The sequence below is a fragment of the Netta rufina genome (assembly GCF_964035555.1).
Source record: "Netta rufina genome assembly, chromosome: 1".
Lineage (NCBI taxonomy): Eukaryota > Metazoa > Chordata > Aves > Anseriformes > Anatidae > Netta > Netta rufina.
In genome coordinates, this window is record NC_140123.1 from 192,188,564 (window position 1) to 192,206,554 (window position 17,991).

At 40.2% G+C, this 17,991-nt stretch overlaps 1 protein-coding gene across 1 annotated transcript in view; it reads left to right on the forward strand.

The window, feature by feature from the left end:
* Positions 1 to 17,991, forward strand: part of COG5 (component of oligomeric golgi complex 5) — a 181,821-nt gene that overhangs the window by 156,991 nt on the left and 6,839 nt on the right. The window contains exons 15-21 of the mRNA XM_084298421.1: positions 1,943 to 2,053; positions 3,424 to 3,486; positions 4,306 to 4,409; positions 5,878 to 6,115; positions 14,407 to 14,483; positions 14,979 to 15,105; positions 15,651 to 15,730. Coding sequence (XP_084154547.1) covers positions 1,943 to 2,053; positions 3,424 to 3,486; positions 4,306 to 4,409; positions 5,878 to 6,115; positions 14,407 to 14,483; positions 14,979 to 15,105; positions 15,651 to 15,730 — 800 coding nt within the window. The remainder of the gene's footprint in view (positions 1 to 1,942; positions 2,054 to 3,423; positions 3,487 to 4,305; positions 4,410 to 5,877; positions 6,116 to 14,406; positions 14,484 to 14,978; positions 15,106 to 15,650; positions 15,731 to 17,991) is intronic.

Sequence of the window (17,991 nt, forward strand, 5' to 3'; positions counted from 1 at the left end):
CTGTGGATCTGTTGTGCTCTATTGCTTACTGCAAGAGTTGCTTGCTCTGCAGAAGGCTTGTTTTTTGTACTTGTTACTGTTTTTATTTACCAGTTAAGCTGTTTTTACCAGCTAAAGTGACACAGTCTAATGATTTCATAATGACTAAGAAAAAGAAATCGTGAGACCTTTGTAACAGACTCTGAGGAACTGAAATTTAGGTGACTAGGATGCAGAATTGGCTGCCCTAATAGTGTCTCTTATGTGTAATAGCTGTAAAAAAACAGCTGAATTGAGTAGTCTATACAGTGCTTAAAAAAGGTGTGAAAACAGGTTACTGGGGTCTGTGAGGGTGGGCAGCTGGATGGACAGGGTGTTGTGTTTCTCTGCACGACTCTTTAGTTATTAATCTGTGAAGCCCTAAGTGTGAGAAGCAGTATCCTTAAAACCAGGCAGGTCTGTCAAATTGCAATACTAGGCAGCAAGCAGGATTGTACGTAGCTTACATGGCTGTCCTCAACAAGCAGGCAGGGAGTCGCTGAGATGATTTATTTATCAGCTAGTCTAAAGATACATCCTGATGTCGAACAATTAAAGGTATGTTGGAAAAGACTTCTGCCTCTGCAAAGGCCTCAGAAAGCTGTTTATTCCGAAATAAGCCCTAAATTTGAAGAAATGGGAATGAACTGATACTGTCACTGTAGTGCTGTGAATAAATTTGTGTTCGTGTGTGCTTGCAAGAACTTGTCTAAAACATTATTAGCAATGCTGGCAAATCCTAGATAACTTTGCTTAAATGATGTCTGTGTTTAGGCTGAGTGGAAGCTATGGGAAGTGCAGGAATAGGCTTTCTCTAGTAAACATTTGTTGTTTCACTTACCTTAAAAATCTTCATGTCATGTTTGTTCCTTTTCTTGAACATTTTTTTTACTGCATATTTAGTTTAGGAGCTTTCCACAGGAACTACAACTGTTTAAAGACACACTTCATAAAGGTCTCTTGATGACTTGTTCAATGAGTCAAATATATTTTTACTGGGAGACTTTCAGATGTAGGCATCTTCAGGAGTTTCCTGGAGGATAATTTTGTATCCTGAAATACAGATAGCTAGTAAGATAATTATATCACAGCAAAGCTTTCCATTAATAGCTATTCTTGCTGTAGTATTTAGACATACTTCTAGAATTCACATAGCCTTTTGTCAATTCTTCGTATTTTTTTAGCTTTCTGTCCACAAGAAAATTTCCATTTGTTTCCCAATTACAATTTATTTTCTTTTAAATTGCAAACATATGCTGCGGTATCCTTAGAGAACTGTTCTGCAGTTAATTGCTATTTATGTGTCATCCTGGAACTTTGATTTCTGTGGTAATGATAAAAAACACACACTGTGTGGAGTTTAAATATGAAGAATTAATTTTCTGGGTTTTGCTGGAAGATTAATGCAGAAAACTCTTTTTAATGCAGTTTGGATTCTTGCAGTTCTGTTCTCCTGTTTGCTTACAAGCCACAAATATGTCCAAAGTTGTAAGCCACCTATTTGAAGAATAAAGAGTTTTTAGGGAGATGCTTGAATGGTTATCAGAAGTAAGGACTGAAAGCTCACCCACCATTTTGAGTTCCACTTCAACATCCTCTGGTAGGAGACTTTGGCTGATTCTTAGATGGTGAAGTTGAAGATGTGCAGGGACTGGGAACCTCCAAGACACCTGGCTCTGAGTGCTGTGGGTTTTGTAAGCTGAGGCAGCTGTCTTTTTTGCTTCTTGTTCCTTTTGTTTCAGTTTGTGTTACATGGAGGTGGAAATCACGTGAATCAAGACAAGTTAAATGGAAGAACATTGGTTCTGAAGGATGAACTAGTTTTCTGCCATGATCTAAGTTTAGTTAACTACAATTTAGAGGTGATGCACTGTTTAAGGAGTTGATGTTAATACTGTTTCAATAATTTCTGTAATCACTACAGCTGTCTACTCAAGGAGATGCCAGCCAGGTGATTGGACCTCTCACAGAGGGACAGAGGAGGAACGTGGCTGTAGTTAATTCACTGTACAAACTACACCAATCAGTTCTGAAGGTGGGCTTGCTTTGATATTTCTCTTCTTTCTATAATATTAACTTCTTTGCTGTATTGTATGCATATTATCCTACTAGCTGATGAGAACTCTGACAAATACTGTCAAATTTTGGATTAAGAACTGCGTCTTAATGTACATTTGTACAGCTTTTTGAGACTTGGTTGGCCCTTGTAAGCACTGCTATGTGATAAGGTGTCAATATTAAAAAAGGAGTGAAAGATGTGTTTTACAGACAGTAGTCACATCTCACGGCCATTGTTATAAGAGCCTAAACAGTTTAACTCTGTTTTTTTTCTTATCACAAAAGCTCTGTCTTAGTTCTGGTAAGCCTGGTAGCCCTTGTCTGGACCTGACCCAGCTTAAGCTTAACTTCCTAAGAAAACCCCACTGCTTTCCCACAATTATGGCCAAATTGAAAAGAGGAATGAAAGGGTGAAATCAAGAAAAGTAGTACCTCACAAGTATCTGTGTGCGTTCTTCCTGTGACCAAAGTCTGGCATGGAAATGTTTTGAGAACTCAGTTATGAACAATTCCAGTTTACTGACTCAGTGATATCAATGGCTACACGGTCTCTATAAATTAATGCAAACAGATACAGTGGTGGTTGTAATTAATTATGTTTAAATCCTGGCCTGATTAGAAACACGATCATGACAACCTCTGACTGTGGATATGTTTAAAGAATGTTAAAAAAGGCCAAACAGCCTACAAATTTGCTTGGATTTTGCAAACAGATGGTAGATCAACTTCTAAGTCTGCTTTCTCTGATGTATTTAGTAATGAACCTCATGTGCCTTCGTGTTGGAGGGAGATCTGATATGATTCAGCCTGAGTTCAGTACTTATCTGGCTTAAAAATACTATTATATAGCATGTTCATAACTGTAAGGAAATTGATAGAATGTTCCTCTAATATGTTAGTTCTAATATTGCTGTAGCTGTACATAAGCAGCTATTTAACATCTAGTATCACAAGTCATAGAAATGAGAAAGAACACAACCATTTTTTCAAATATTTGCCATAGAACTGCTTGTACAGTTCTCCATAAATTCTGCACAAAGCAGCAGGAGAATATACCAGTTAAATTTATTCTGATTATATTAACCCTTCAGCTAAATTTCAGTTGAAATCACTTAATTAATTTCTTTGCCAAGGTAGCAGCAGAGTCCATAGGAAATAGGAGAGCAAAGGACTGATAGTGGGGCATTAAGAATTCTGTCTGTATGAAACACATTCGATAGTTATCTGTACATATATATTCCACTCATTACCAAGGATAACTCAGTATGTTTTTAAATGAAAATAAAAGTTGTAGATTCTAATCATTTGTTGAATGTTGACTGTTAACAATTCCTTTAACATTTGTAGGTCATTGCCAACCAGAGCTCATTCCCAGCAGCTGCTGAGCAAACAATTACAGCTGCCTTAAAGGTAATTGAATGTCCAGATGCTGCAGGGAGAGGGTTGAAGTTTGCTTTTTTTTTTTTTTTGGTTACTCTTTAGATGGATGCTTTTTTTCCAGGTATTTTGTATGAATGTGTGTTAGCCAAAGCCAGACAAATATTCTGCAATTTTTATTTTGTCTTATCTGCAGCTACATAAGTGTTGCATGTGCCAAGGCACAGCTTGAGTAATGTTTGTATTTAAGAATATTCTCATAATGCTCGGAACCCAGTTGTCATCAGACTGTGAAAATAAATACCTTCCTCTGCAGCACGCACCCAGCAGTAACTGAATCCTTTATCACCACCCCCTGACACACACACACAAACCACCCTGTGATCTTTATGCTATCTGGTGCTTTTCCGCGGGGCGGTGTGGAGAGCCAGGCTGTGCTCTGGGTGCTGTGGGTGACAGCTCTGCACATCCATCCTGCTGTGCACTAATCTGGGAGCGGCTGTGTGCGGAGGAATGAAGGGCAGCTTGCCTGTCTCAGGGGAGTGAATGGCTGAATGAGCTGTGTGCACCAGAACATGTCTGTCTGCAAACCAGGAATGCTAGATTGTTCTGCACATTCTTGAAAGAAAGGCTTCATGTACAAAGAAGTAGTAAACAGCCTTATTTATGTACTTCTCTGGTTAGATTAATTAAAGTTAAATCTCAGGGTTTTGTCCTTCTGCTTAGCAGTTCCTAATACTGAGTAGTAAAAAAGATGCTGTTGGTATCAACTGTTTGTCAAGGTATTTTTGAGGTGTCAGAATACAAATGCTTGTAGTTTCTGTTCCTTATTTCTGCCTTTTTCTATTTTAGACAGTCCATGATCTAATGGGTAGTGCTGTTCAACCGTTACTGAACTCTGTAGGAGATTCAGTAGAAGCTATTATCATCACTATGCACCAGGAAGATTTTTCTGGGTAAATACCATTATATTTTTTTAAATTTACTGTTGCCTTAGTAAGACATCCTGCATATGCAAAATAAATTATTATTGCCATATGCATAATAAATTGTTACTGCCACAATGTCCTTGGAGCAAGAGCCCATGATTATTGAGGGGAAGGTAGGTGATACATTATGGTCAATTAACACAGAAAGCAGAATTATAGCTATTGAAACAAATTAATCAAGCAACACGTGTCTTCCTCCTTTTTTTTTATTTTTTTATTTTTTTATTTTTTTATTTTTTTTGTATCTGTTGAGTAAAATTCCTTTTAAAATGCAAAGAAAACCAAGCAGGGGCCATTTTTTTCTGCTTTAAAAGCCCTCTTCTGCTTTCAAACTGTTATTTTTCCTTTTTTTTTCTTTTTTTTGTGGGCAGTTCTCAGAATTGTTAGTGTTCCTAAATAGAGCATCTGATTCAAAATTACAAAGAAATGTTTCTACCTTACTACTAAATATGAAATGGTTCAATTATTTTTTTTCAGACTTATTATGCTAAGCCACTTTTCTGTAAAAATGTAGATGACCATTTCCAGTATTCTTTATCTGCAAACATCTCAGGTCCTAGCTATACTGGAGGCTTTCGCCTTGAGTGTTGTTTTGCTTATCCCTGTTGTGATATTTCTTATATCATGAGTTGTCCTGAAGACACAGAAGATTTGGTCAATAGACATCAATCTTCTTTTTTCTGTCTTGGAAATTCACTGAAAAAAAAAGGTATATTTTCAGAGCTGGTTTTCATTTTCCTTTTGGCTTTTGTTTTTTCTTAAAACAAAACAATATTTTACCCTCTCCATCTTTCTTTTGCTGCCACTAGCAAGATATCTGTCAGAGTGGATAAACTGATTCCATCCGAAGGCTGAGTTTTGTTAGATAGCCTGCATGCTCAGGTTCCTGAGTTTGGAAGAGCTTGCTTGCCTGGCTGTGATTCAAAGAAAGAGGAAGGTGATTTATTTCTGTGTTTTCTAGCTTCTGTGCTGCTTCTGTGGTAATTAGATTGCCTTCATAATCCTTGGTTTGGAGCAATCTATGAAACTAATTCTAGGCAGAGAACAGGTTTGGGATAGGCTAAACTAGTGACCCTCTGACATGTATTTTCTGATCCATTATTAGAATTTTATGTCAACAGCTGGGATGTTTAAATTTAGTGCTGGATTTGAGCTTTATGCTCCAAACTAGCAGAGGCTCTGCAAGTTAGGTGGGAGTGGGGTGATTTCCTTTATCTTGCTAGGATGGGAATGGCTGGTAAGAGAGATTTTTTTCACCACGGTTTCAGAAAGAGCTACACACTCTATTCTGAGCCTAAACGATACTCTATAATTCATGCCATGGCTTCATGGGGTAGGGAAAAAAATGAAAAAGAATCCTGTAGTTTTTGGTTGTGTTTTAAAGATGAATTTAACTGCTTCCATTTCTTTTTCCTTTTTTCTTCTTTTTTGGCAGATCATTATCCAGCTCAGGAAAACCAGATGTCCCTTGTTCTCTCTACATGAAAGAACTACAGGGTTTTATAGCAAGAGTAATGAGTGACTACTTCAGACATTTTGAGTGTTTTGACTTCGTCTTTGATAATACTGAAGCCATGGCTCAAAGAGCAATTGAACTTTTCATTCGCAATGCCAGTTTAATAAGGCCCCTTGGTGAAGGTGGGAAGATGCGGCTTGCGGCAGATTTCGCACAGGTACCCCTAATGCCAGCTTCTGCTTTTTGTTGTTGCTTCACTATGTTCTCTGAAACATATCAATACTTTTACCCCCAGCAAAGTATAAACAGTATAAAGTACCTGTGGAGATTGGTGCATTCCAGTTCCAAACATTTTCTCCGAGATGCTGATTCCTGAGAAATGTACCACCAAGTAGTTGTCACCACAAAGCACATTCAAGGAGGTGTGACAGCTCCCCATCAAGTGACTGTTTCATTTATTTTCAGCTGCATCTTGAAATATTATCCATCTTGTCTGACCTCTTCGGTACATCCATCATTTGCCACTGTTCATTCACTTCATTCTTTCTCTCTCTTATAATGGAATAGAGTGTCGTTTTCTTAATTGCTTTATATATCACGGTGCCAGCAGTGGTTAATCACTAGCTCACCTGCCTTGCAGAGGAAGAGACAAGCTGAAGAAATATTAATATCCTGTGGAAGAATTGCCCTTTCATTAATAGAAGGGCAGTTTTCCTGTGGGATTCTCTTCATGACCTGACTCGCCTGTCTCTCAGATTTACCCATATCTTTATACTGAACTAAAACACAAAACAAATTGCTAGATTAATATCCACTGCTTCTCCATGTTATCTGCTATATTTAAATTTAATTTGTCCATAGTAACACTGTGTGATTAACTTGCCAAAGAACACAGGCATCCTCTAAATTGGCCCGAAGAATACCGGTTATCCAAGTGGAAAAGGGAATTAGGCACCAGTTGTCTGCGTATTGAGGGCTGCTTTTGGCTAGTAGGTGACTGAGGTAGGAGAGGAAGGCAGGGAGCAGAGGAACTACTTTCCTCTTCCCTGGTTGTGGCTGCTTTGTATCTTTTGCCTTTAAGTGCCCTGAAAAAAGGCAAGAAGAAAAATCTTTGTCAGGATGTACATAAAGATCAGGTTGCTTGACACTGTGTCAGCCCTTAGGCGTCAAAAACCTTTCTGTGTGAAAACCAGCCCCTCTTTTCATGTTCCATACTGGGACTTCAGCTGTCATAACAGGTATCAGGGCAATTCCATTTGGGGCATTTTGTTTGGTTATGGGTGGTATTGAAAGGATCAACTCCAGCTCTTTCAGCTTTCAGGCTCTTACACAATTGTCATTTTTTAACAGTGGACTAAACCATGCAACAGCCTTCTACTGATTACTCCTGAGTAGAGTTCTTGTATTCATTACTCAAAAGCAGCAGACCAGCCTTTAACCAAAGAATTTAAAGGGAAGTGTTCAATTGAGTTCAGTGGGAAGGCTCCGTTCCCTTTGCTATTTTGAAGACAATGGTGTAAAATAGAAAAAAAGGACACTTGACTCCTCCTCTGGAAGGAATATAAATAATTTTTGTAATTTATGCTGCAGTGCTAAAGTAAGTCGTATAAATTTGGGAAATATCCTTACCTAATTCTACAGTTCAGAGCATCTGATCTAAGCACCTATTGTTATAATACTAAAAATATCACTCGTTTATCTTTTTAAACACATATTTTTCTCGTTCTGACACAGGTTGCCTTTTAAGTAAGAAATGAAGGTATGTTTTCATCAGAGTGTAGGGGGATTGCATGTTCTTACCCCTTGCTGAGTGAAACTCCTGAGCGGACAGCTGAGTGAAGATAAATTTTTTATTTTTCTTTTGTATTGGGGAAGGAAAAAAAAAAAGGTTCTGAACTCATTCTTGTCTCCTGCCTTTGACAGTTGCTGCTTCTGGGGGCTTCCTTGTGTTTTTCTCATCTTCACATCGCATAACATGCTTAGTTTATTTAAAAGGGGCCTTTTAGAAGAACTGGCTGGGTCCACTCACTCTGTACCTGCAGGTATCTCTGCACAGAGCTCCCTGGGGCATCCCAGGCTGTGCAGGGATTTTTTAGAGTCCAGAATGGCCTGGGATCGCTCAGGATAACAGAAAATAGACTAAGTATTTTGCATTTGAAGGCTGCCTTATGTCCATGTTTTCTGGGGTGTGTCTCCTCCTCCCCAAAATCAATGGGTTTTGGAGAACATGTAAACCAGTGCCAGCTGCCAGGTCGCCCTGCTGGGGAGGGTGTAGCTTTGTCCTAGGCATGTTTTCTATGTGCTCATCCTGAATTGTGGCTGCAATCCAGCATGGGAGCCAGTTCGCTTCCATGCTGTTGTTGGCATGGCGCTTGCCTTTGTCGAGGAGATGGCTGGATTCCTCCGAAGAGAAGGGGAGATCGCTGCTGCCCTGGGCTGAGGAATTCGGCTGGGTTTCTGACTTGATGGGAAGGACAGCTTTCCCAAGCAGCCCTAAATGCTGCGTGCAGAGTACTTTCTGGCCCAGAAAGGCACTGTGTTGCTGGACAGATGCCAGAGCTGAGGGAAAGAACCTGCCTGGAAAGACACTGTGTGTGTAGGAGGAGGTTTGTTTATAAAATGCTTTAGCTTGTACTCTGTCTTGTAGAGTCATCTTGAATTTTCTGTACTCAAAAGGGGTTACATTATCAGGCTTCAAACTGTATTTTGAGATTTAAAAACCTTTTTTGGTGTTCTGGGATTACTTGCAAGCTGAAGACTTGGGCAGATCTATCCAGCTTTGGTCAACTTGAAGTCCTATTATAAACATTTATGTTGCAAGTCAAATAATTTTGGATTGCATCAGATTTGGGACATCTTATTAAATGTTCTTACCGCATTTCTTCCAGGTCACTTAGAGACACAGTTGCCTCTTACTTAGCAGAATTACTTTGGCTGACAGTCAGATGTGACATTTTTTTGCACCACAGCCTTGTTTTACTGATAACGTTGCCTCAAAACAACAGGTATCTATACATAGAAGAGGGAAAACAGAGGCTTCAAGCTCTCTTCATTCAGAACTGGGTCCGGTGAAGTGCATAACAGATCCAATTTTCTTGAGTAAGGCTCAGCTGCTTACACAGTTGGGAATTACTGCTGTAATTCTGTTGAACCCACACCCTCTGTCTGATCCTGTTTGCACAGCCTCAGTATTGCCTTTTGCTATCTTAGGCATTACAGATATTTCAGCAGTAAGACCAGTTGTGTGCTAGTTTGGTGGCCGTAAAATAGGTACGATAGGCATGAAATATGCCAGAATATCAGGATTTCATAAAGATCAGTGCTTACAGGAACACAGAAGCTTTTTAAGCCCTTGAAAATGTCTGCAATGCTGCAAGCTTATTATCACATACTGTGCTGTTTCTTGGGACTCTCATTGTTGAAATACTTCCAGTGTACAGGCTGAATTCACCTCTACTCATGCTCGCAGCTTTTATACAGGCAATTGGACAAGATTACTTTCCAGTTCAGACCCACAAATTCCTGGATCATGTTGTTTTCATTTGTTTTTGTATTTTTAAGATGATCATGATTCAATATTCATGTATGTAATACTAAATTTCACTTTCAAATTCAGTTCTAGTCAGACTGGAAAAAATGTTCTGCTGGAGGCAAGCAAGCAAGCCCTGATGGTTTTTCATTTCTGTTTCTGGGGAGCACCAGTTCTTCTCCAGAGGACCCTTTAGCTTGTTTGGTATTCAGAGTTGCTACAGCACTTACACTGAGGCATGCTTTGGGATTTGTGGCTGGTAGTTCAGGCCTTCTTAAAGCCTGGTAGAATTTCTGGACAGTGCAGCCAAGGAAGAGATATAAACACAGTAAACTGAGGCTTTTATGTAGAAGAAATGGGGATTCTACAGTAATATTTGGCATGAAAATTAGTAGTCTGCTACATACAGTTTGTAACCTGATATAGGAAAATGGCTGTTTATTAATTGTAATTACAAATTACAACTACATTGAAATCAACTAGTCTAGATGTTCAAAGACTAAGTCGTCCTTAGGCTTCATGTGTGAAAGCATGATGTGATTTCCCATCTTGTGCCTTCCATGGCACAGGTTTGCGTGCTGTGTTTGGAGTGACATGGAAAGCTGGAGCCACTGCCTCTGCCACGAACCCCATGTCATGTCATGACTGGTTATTTTCAGCCATTGTTGAGAGGCTGAAAATATTTTTATTGGTCCTGCTTGAGTTAATACCATGCTGTATATAGCTTCGGATATTTTTTATCTAGGTGTGACCTGAGGTTTTTTTTAGTCGTCTTTCAGTACTGTGGTCAAACTGTTTTGATGGGGCATAGTTAACACTGCCACCAGCTCTTCAAGTTTTTGTCAATATGTTACTGCAAAATGTTTTGGCATTACTGAATTTTCCTAGAAAAATGTTTTTACTGTAGAAGTTGACTACACTAAATTCTAGCATAGACATAATGTTCCTGTCTGCTGGTTAGCTTATGGTCAGAATCTTTTCCTGATTTAATATGCATTAAAAAAGCAAGGATAATAATCTTACATTTTTTTTTTTTAAATGTAAATAGGTTTGCTCCTTTGATCAAGCAAGATAATACAACTAAAAATGTTTTTTTAATAATTTTTCATAAGATATTCTTCTTTTTAGATTCTTACAGAGAAGTAAGGGAAGCAGGAAGTTGTAATCACAGTCGTAGTCACAAGGGCAAAAGCTACAAAGATAAAATGGACTTAATGTTTAATGCCAACTATCCCGCCAGAAGGAGGAAACTATTTTCTTATGTGCAATATTTTGGAGGTATTGCAGCTGAAGGATTTACTTAAACCTCAGCCATTTTGGGATTGCTGCACGGTGGAGAAATCAAATTCCCCATCCCTTCAAGGCCAGCTTCTTTCATACAATAATTCACTCTTCTGCTCCCTCGCTTGTTAAAGCATTCTCTCCTGCTGAATGGCTAGAAAAAAAGCATTTCGAGTTAACATTTAAAAACTTGGAATTCATCTTGGCCAGGAGGAAATATAATTGCTAAAAATTTAATGCTAAGATTTTCCAACTGAAAAAACAGCTTTTTGGTAACGAGGGATCTTGAAAATACCACAATAGGCACAAAACAATAACTTCACTGTGGGGTTTTTCAAAGCACCCTTCAATCTACATGCATTATCTGTATCTGGACTACGTATTAACTTCACCCTTGGGTTGCTGAACATAATCCGATTAGAGAAGCCAGCCATGTGATGGATTTTTTTACAATATGGCTAGCCAGTGAATAGTTCAACAGATAATTGACCAACTAGCCGTGGGCTATGACAGGGTCATACGAGAAGAAAAGCTAACATAGCCTTTTTAGGCCTAGAGAGCAGGAATCATGGAGAAGAGGAATATGTTCTATATAGGAGTTGGGCGAGAGCCTGTCCTTCTGTTCTGCGAAGCATAACAAAATAACATGAATAAATCATGGAAAAGCAATGGGTTTGGAACAAAGTTAGCGGAAATGAGGCAGTTGTGAGGCCTTCTTCCATTCTAGCTCTCCCTTTTCAATGTGCACATCCACTTGTTATTGCTTCTCCTCCAACAGGTCCTGAGGTGCTGTGATAACGATCATCTCACGTTAGTCGTGATCACACATTATTCCTTGGACACTTCATTTCTTACTGAATTTAACCTGCACATACAATTTTTCAAATATGTGATTTTGGGAGAGAAATTTGGAAAGGAAACAAAAAATGCAACTCATCTTTACGTATGTAAAGCCCATTGAATGTGGATGTATGAAAGGCCTCACACGCACCATGGTACAAGTACTGGCTCTCAGACAGCCAAAAGCAGCACTTGACCTGGAAAAGCTCACCGAAATGCTTTGGAAGCTGGAGTTACATCTCACAACAAAAGCTGTTGCAGCAGAACCACACTGCATGACTCAACACTTGATGCAGCTTCAGGTGATGACAGGTGGCAGAATGACACAGCGACGTGTGCTCTGGCTTCTTGCAGCACCGTAAAACCAGCAGCGGTGCCCAGAGCCTCCTGAGCCAGTGGTGCCACCCAGCTTGGTGCTTGGCAGAGGCACAAAACCTCCACAGAGGGCCTGCAGAAGGGACTGCAGCAGCAGAAAGATCCTGTGGCATCTCATTATATCATTGGATCTGGACAAATAGCTAAAATACAAGTAAAAACCACAATCTTTGTTGTTACATGAAGTATAGTTTTTATCGGAGGGATTGGATTATAACACATAGCAGACTAGCGTTGTAAATTAAAACACACACACAAAAAAGCAGTTTCTGTGGTTTATGTGCATTTTTACCACATCAGCTTTCACTCATTCCCACTCTTCGTGAGTCAATTTGAGATGGTATAGTATGCTGCAAAGCTTAAAAACATTTTTTTTTTCCTTTGGCAACTAGTACTTCACGAATCAACCATCTGCTGCCATTAAATTTATCTAGCTCTAGCAATACTAATAATTCCCTACCGTGAATAAAGGTTGAAGACAAAGTAACAGAATTTTCTGAAGGAAATTTTATTCTTTAGTATTTAAGACTGAAAATGTTAATTTATGGAAACCACTAAATATGTTCAAGAGAAATCATTGAAATTTGTTTTAATAAGGAACTGGTTAAGCTGTAGAAGGTTTCACTTACGTCTCATTACATCATGTTATGTTTCAGGAGAGAAACGATCATTTAAAACTTATTAAGCAGAATTATATTCTGCTGTGCTGGGATCTCTTTCTCCTCCTGGGTACAGTTTGATCCGTGCTTCTCTGTTTCCACGAGTCAGAGCAGCATTTTGTTGCCTATTATCAAATTCTCTAAGGCACCTACAAGGATTATCTTCTCCCAAGTTCTTCGCAGCTACAAGCCCACAGCTCCCACCAGCACAGGGACACTGGTTTCTGGAGGATACCAGTTACTTCCAGCTGCCCCTAGCTAATACTGATGCCTGAAAAGAAGCTCTGAAGAAATCGTTTGTCTTTCAAGGTCTTGTATCATGATGCAGTGAATCCTACTTAATAAATTCCTCTTTTCAGCCACTTGCTCCTGATCCTGTGCAGCAGGCTGGCCTCTTGGCTCCTGTGGGTGCTCAGAAGTGTCCCAAGAGACCTGGGGAAACAACACTGAGCTTGTGCTGAGCTTGTGCTGAGCTTCATCACTATTTTGGAGCTGGGGCACCTCCCTGCAGAAATCCCAGGGAGAAGCTGCCTGTCCTGTGAGCGTGCACTCCCTATTGCCTGCCCTGTCTGAGAAGAGGCTGCAGCTGGAAGGAGTAACAGTATTAAAGGCTTCACCCTAAACACTGTATTATTAGAAGTGCTCTAACACTAGTTCAGCAATGTTACTTAAATGGGAAGCTGTTTGTATGGTGGTTTTCATCTGGTTACTTATTTTACCTCTGATCCTTTGAAACATCATAATTGTGCGTTGTGTGGAAATCAGTCTGAATGGTTTTCCAAACCGGGGATTTAAAAAAATCTACACCAAGAACAAAATTTGCCTCCCTCTGTTGACTGACACTTCAGGAACGAAAGAAATAAAGACTTAATCCGCATCTGGATAAAATGACTTTACCGAAGCTTTTTATTTTTGAACGGTGTTGTTTGTATTCTTGTGTGTGTTGACTGCATTTTTGCCGTGTAATGGTACCTAAGGGTTCAGTCGGGGATCTGGAGGTGAAATTGCTCTTTCTCACTTTTGTGTCTTCGCTGGTAATGGAGATTCTGTGACAGGAATTGAGTCTCATGTGAATGACACAAAAACCGAGCAGAGTCTGGCTCTTGTTCAGCAAGGCAGGTGAACTCCTTTGTGCTTAAAGAACACAAAGAGTTTAAAATTGCTTGTTTTTAAAGATGGATTCTGTAACTCAGAGACTGAACAGAGAGCAGACAGTTGAGCAAGAAAATAATGCTCTTACGGATGCTCTTTTGTCTGGTTTCACACAACCCTGTGGCAATAGGTCCCAGCTGCCTGCCAGTCTACGTGGGTTTTGGGCTTTTGAATTTGGGGCCAAGGATTCAAGAATGAACTACTTCAATCTCATCCTTCACCAAAGGAAAGGGTGCCCAGCTGAAATATGTGTGCGCTTCTGCTGCTTTTGTAATGGTTTGTGGAAACCTGCCTCGATTTGCTCTCTTCCCGTTCTGAGCTCAGGCTATTTGGGATGTTGACCTAAGTGGAAACTCATCGCTGGCAAAATGAATGTGCTCGGGCAAACAAAGCCGCAGTTGCAGCAAGCTCGTGAGAGCTCATCCTATTCTCATCCAGGGAGAAGAGCTGTTGTTTGTCATGGGGTGCTTACCGTGTTGCCAAAAATGAGCAGAAGTCCTGGCTTGGGCAGTGCGGTATGAAAGAAGACTTCTTGTCTCAAAAGCAGCCACCAGCAACAAACTGATGAATTGGTCCTGCAAGCCTGGGTTATTATTTAAAGGCAGACTACCTAAATGCTGAGTTTTAGATTTGAGGACAATCTAACTCAAATTAAAATGTTTGTTTTTGTAGATGGAGTTAGCAGTAGCACCGCTGTGTCGGCGAGTCTCTGACCTGGGAAAATCGTACAGGCAGCTGAGGTCGTTCAGGTGAGTTGCAGCAGCTAACAACTGGTTATAGGACCAAGCTGTGTTTCAAAACTGACTCAGTACCTTTTGCTAGTTCTGATTGAACTGAGAGCTTTTTTGGCAACACCCACAAGCGAAGCAGAAATATGTTGAAGTTCTTCTAAATTTTGAGCAGCGTGTAACTATGATTTAAAAGTCTTTGTCATGCAAATGATGGCCAAATGGTAACGTTTTGTGTTGCTTTCAGTGCTGCTGCTTTATGACAGTGAGTTCTGTAGTTACCTTACGTGCTCTCACTGAAACACAAAATTTACAGTCCTATGTTGTTTAATTAAAATACACAGCTTCTGTAGATTTTTACAAACCGAACCTTTGCTGAAAACCTGAGATACAGACTAGTGGGAAAAAAACGAGGTGATTCTATCCTAACACAATATTGCCACTGTGTAGGTATTATTCTAATGCATAAGATAAGCTTTTTCTTCCTTTCACAAGTATATTGTTGCATTTTTCCAGACCGCTGCTGTTCCAGACCAGTGAGCATATCGCTAATAGCCCAGCTCTGGGAGAGGTTATTCCATTCAGCATTATTCTTCAGTTCTTGTTCACGAGAGCACCACCGGAGTTAAAATCACCCTTCCAGGTAGTACGATCAACCTGTCTTTGCTTAGCAGATGTCCTAAGGAGGAAAAAATGTTACTGTTCATCCTTGTTATTTTAGTTAAAAAATATTCAAGCTCGTATTTTGTATGGCTTGATGGCTTTAGATTTTATTGTGGTAAAGGTGTTATGGTCACTGATTTCATATTTTTATTGATTAACAGTATGAAAATAATAACCTGATTTTGAACAGGCTCTCAATTCCTTAATAGTCAGTTAGCTCGTAGAAGAAAATTGAGGTCTTGTCCCAGACTGCGAATTGCAGTCGGATGTAGGAAATCTAGATGCAAACCACTGTCAGAACCGGGCAAACAGCTGATGTAGGAGATCATCGCTGAGCTCCCAAAATAACGTATTGGGCTGTTTCTGTTAAATTGTCTCTGATTTCTTAACTGATTCTGCGTCGCCGCAGTGTTAAGCGTGCCTCTTAATCGCCTTCACTTATTTCATCTTTGTTTCTGGAATTGTGTGTATGCCCTTTTCTGCATTTATGTGTAACTGGTATTTGTTTGTGTTTCCCTGTATCAGAGGGCTGAGTGGTCCATTGCCCGCTACTCCCAGTGGCTTGATGATCATCCATCTGAAAAAGACAGGCTTGCACTCATACGGTAAGAATCATGTCTCGTTCTTCTGTACTTTTATGACAATTGAGCAATAGCTTGTCTGGACACCTGGGCTTGTCTTGAAAAGTAGAGGAGTGCTGTTGGTGACTTACCATAAATACTGTTACCCTCTTCCCACTCATGGGATGAGTTGCAAAATGGGAGAACAACACCACCTTTCTGTCCCATATCCAAATCCTCCAGTGCCTTTGGAATGAGCACATAATCCACTTCCAAAAGAAGGAAGGCACACACAATGATGGTCCAAGTTAACGCTGTATTTTAGCAAAAGTTTAGCCTCTCTCAACTGTTGAAAAATCAAGGAAAGAGAGGCATTTAAAGCTTTAGCAATGAAAATGTAGCTAGGAATTTTAAAATGCAAGAGCTTTGTTTGTAACCCCTGTAATGTTGTTCTTCAGCAACCAGCTGGGGATCTTTAGGAAGTGGTAATTATGTCAGATTTTTTTAAATCTTACTAGGGTAGATAACTTTATAGGTAAATACTATTTTGGGTCTTAAAATATTAGGAAAAGGTGTGGAGAGTTTTGTCTTTCAAGACAAATTTTATCTTTAAAATACATTAGAAGGAACATCAGTGCTCTATGAACGTTACAGAGCGAGCACATGGATCCTCTGGATTCAAGGCCTGGATGATCATTTGTCTCCTAATGGCTTAATTTTCCCAGCCACCTTCTCCGTGTCCCGACCCAGCCTTGGTGTTACACACTTGAGTGGCTCAGGAGAGGTTGTCACACGGAGCTGTACTGGGCTTGATCAGCTCTGTCCTTGCACTTCTGTGCATGATTGTGGTCAGCTTTTGCTGAGATTGTACAAGATGACTCAAGTTCAGCCAGCAGTGGTTGTACTTGAGAAAATAGACCATCATCTGTCTGCACTTCTAAAGCACACAGCCTAGAGGAGTCTGCTGTAATTATTTATGTATCTATGATTTATAGTTCCTGCAGCTGATAGCACGATACAGCCCAGTGTAATGCTTGGGCCAGTTACAGAAATGCTAGCTGATCACCAGTAGGTGTCAGTGGGATTTATTTCTGGAATATTAAAATACAAACTGTGTCTCTTCACATGCGTATTAAAAGAGTATTTTTTGAAAATCATGCATGTCATTAGTTTAATTTGATTACAAAATTATAGGTTTCTTGAATCTCGAGCTATGGCATCTTTCATTACAGGGAATGGATAATGGGTATAGTGCTGATAGAGCTATATATGTACCAGGTATTAATATTTTTATTGTAATCTCTGTCCTGACTGTACTGGCAAAGCTGCTGATTTCAGATCATGAGAGAAAGCCAGGAATGAAGATCATATGATAACTTATGGGATTTGGGTCTTTACAGTCCCTTTATACAAACTTGAGAATGCCGTCCTTAAACTACAGCACATGATTGTATTTGCCTACAATTAAACTTCAGACTGATTCAGTTAACGGGCCTGCCGGTGGTCATGTTTGGACACTGATAAATTGCTCTGACCGTGGAGGTATTAACACACCTAAAGAAGGCTTTTAGGCAGGGAGAGCATCTTCCATTAGCCCAACTAGTGTAGTTGGAAAACTTTTCAGTTCAGAATCCCTTATTCATTTTGCATGAGATGCCTCTATAAAAATACTTACGCTTTGTAATCCCAAGAGCAGGCTGCTGCAAGGTTCTCAGTTGAGCATTTTTTGGTGGGACTGTGGTCTTTTTGCTTGGTGCTGTGGAGGGTTTGGACACTGCTTGAACATCCTCACTCCCAGGGCATGGAGGGGGAAGCTTTGAAGAGCTGCCCTTCCCAAATGCCTCTGGAGCTCTCCAGGAGCTCTTCCCTATTCCTGATCTGCCATGGGGTGCTGTACCTCCTGCCTCTTCGCTGAGCTGCAGGAACAAACGTCCTTGGATGTGTCGAGCAGACAGCTTGAGGCCAGTGGGCACGGGTCTGCAGCACAGGGGCTGGTAACCTCTGTGTTCCTTAATATTACATCAGAAGATTTCTGAGCTCTCCTGTACTTTGTGCCTCACGTGAACTTCATTTGAACTGCAGGCGTCTTGCTGATCTCTCTAGTATTTTTATCACTCACCCTCTCCAAGCCTTTGCCAACTGATGTTGCTCAGCCCTGGCCCCTGCCTGCTTTGGGCTCTCGGATGGCTGCACGGCTTCAAGAAATTACCCTTAACGCCTGGTGCAGCCTCACAAATGGGAATTTTCTGCAGCTTTAGCCTGTAACAACTGTGCAATTCCTCTGGGGACCCGCTTCTCAGATATTA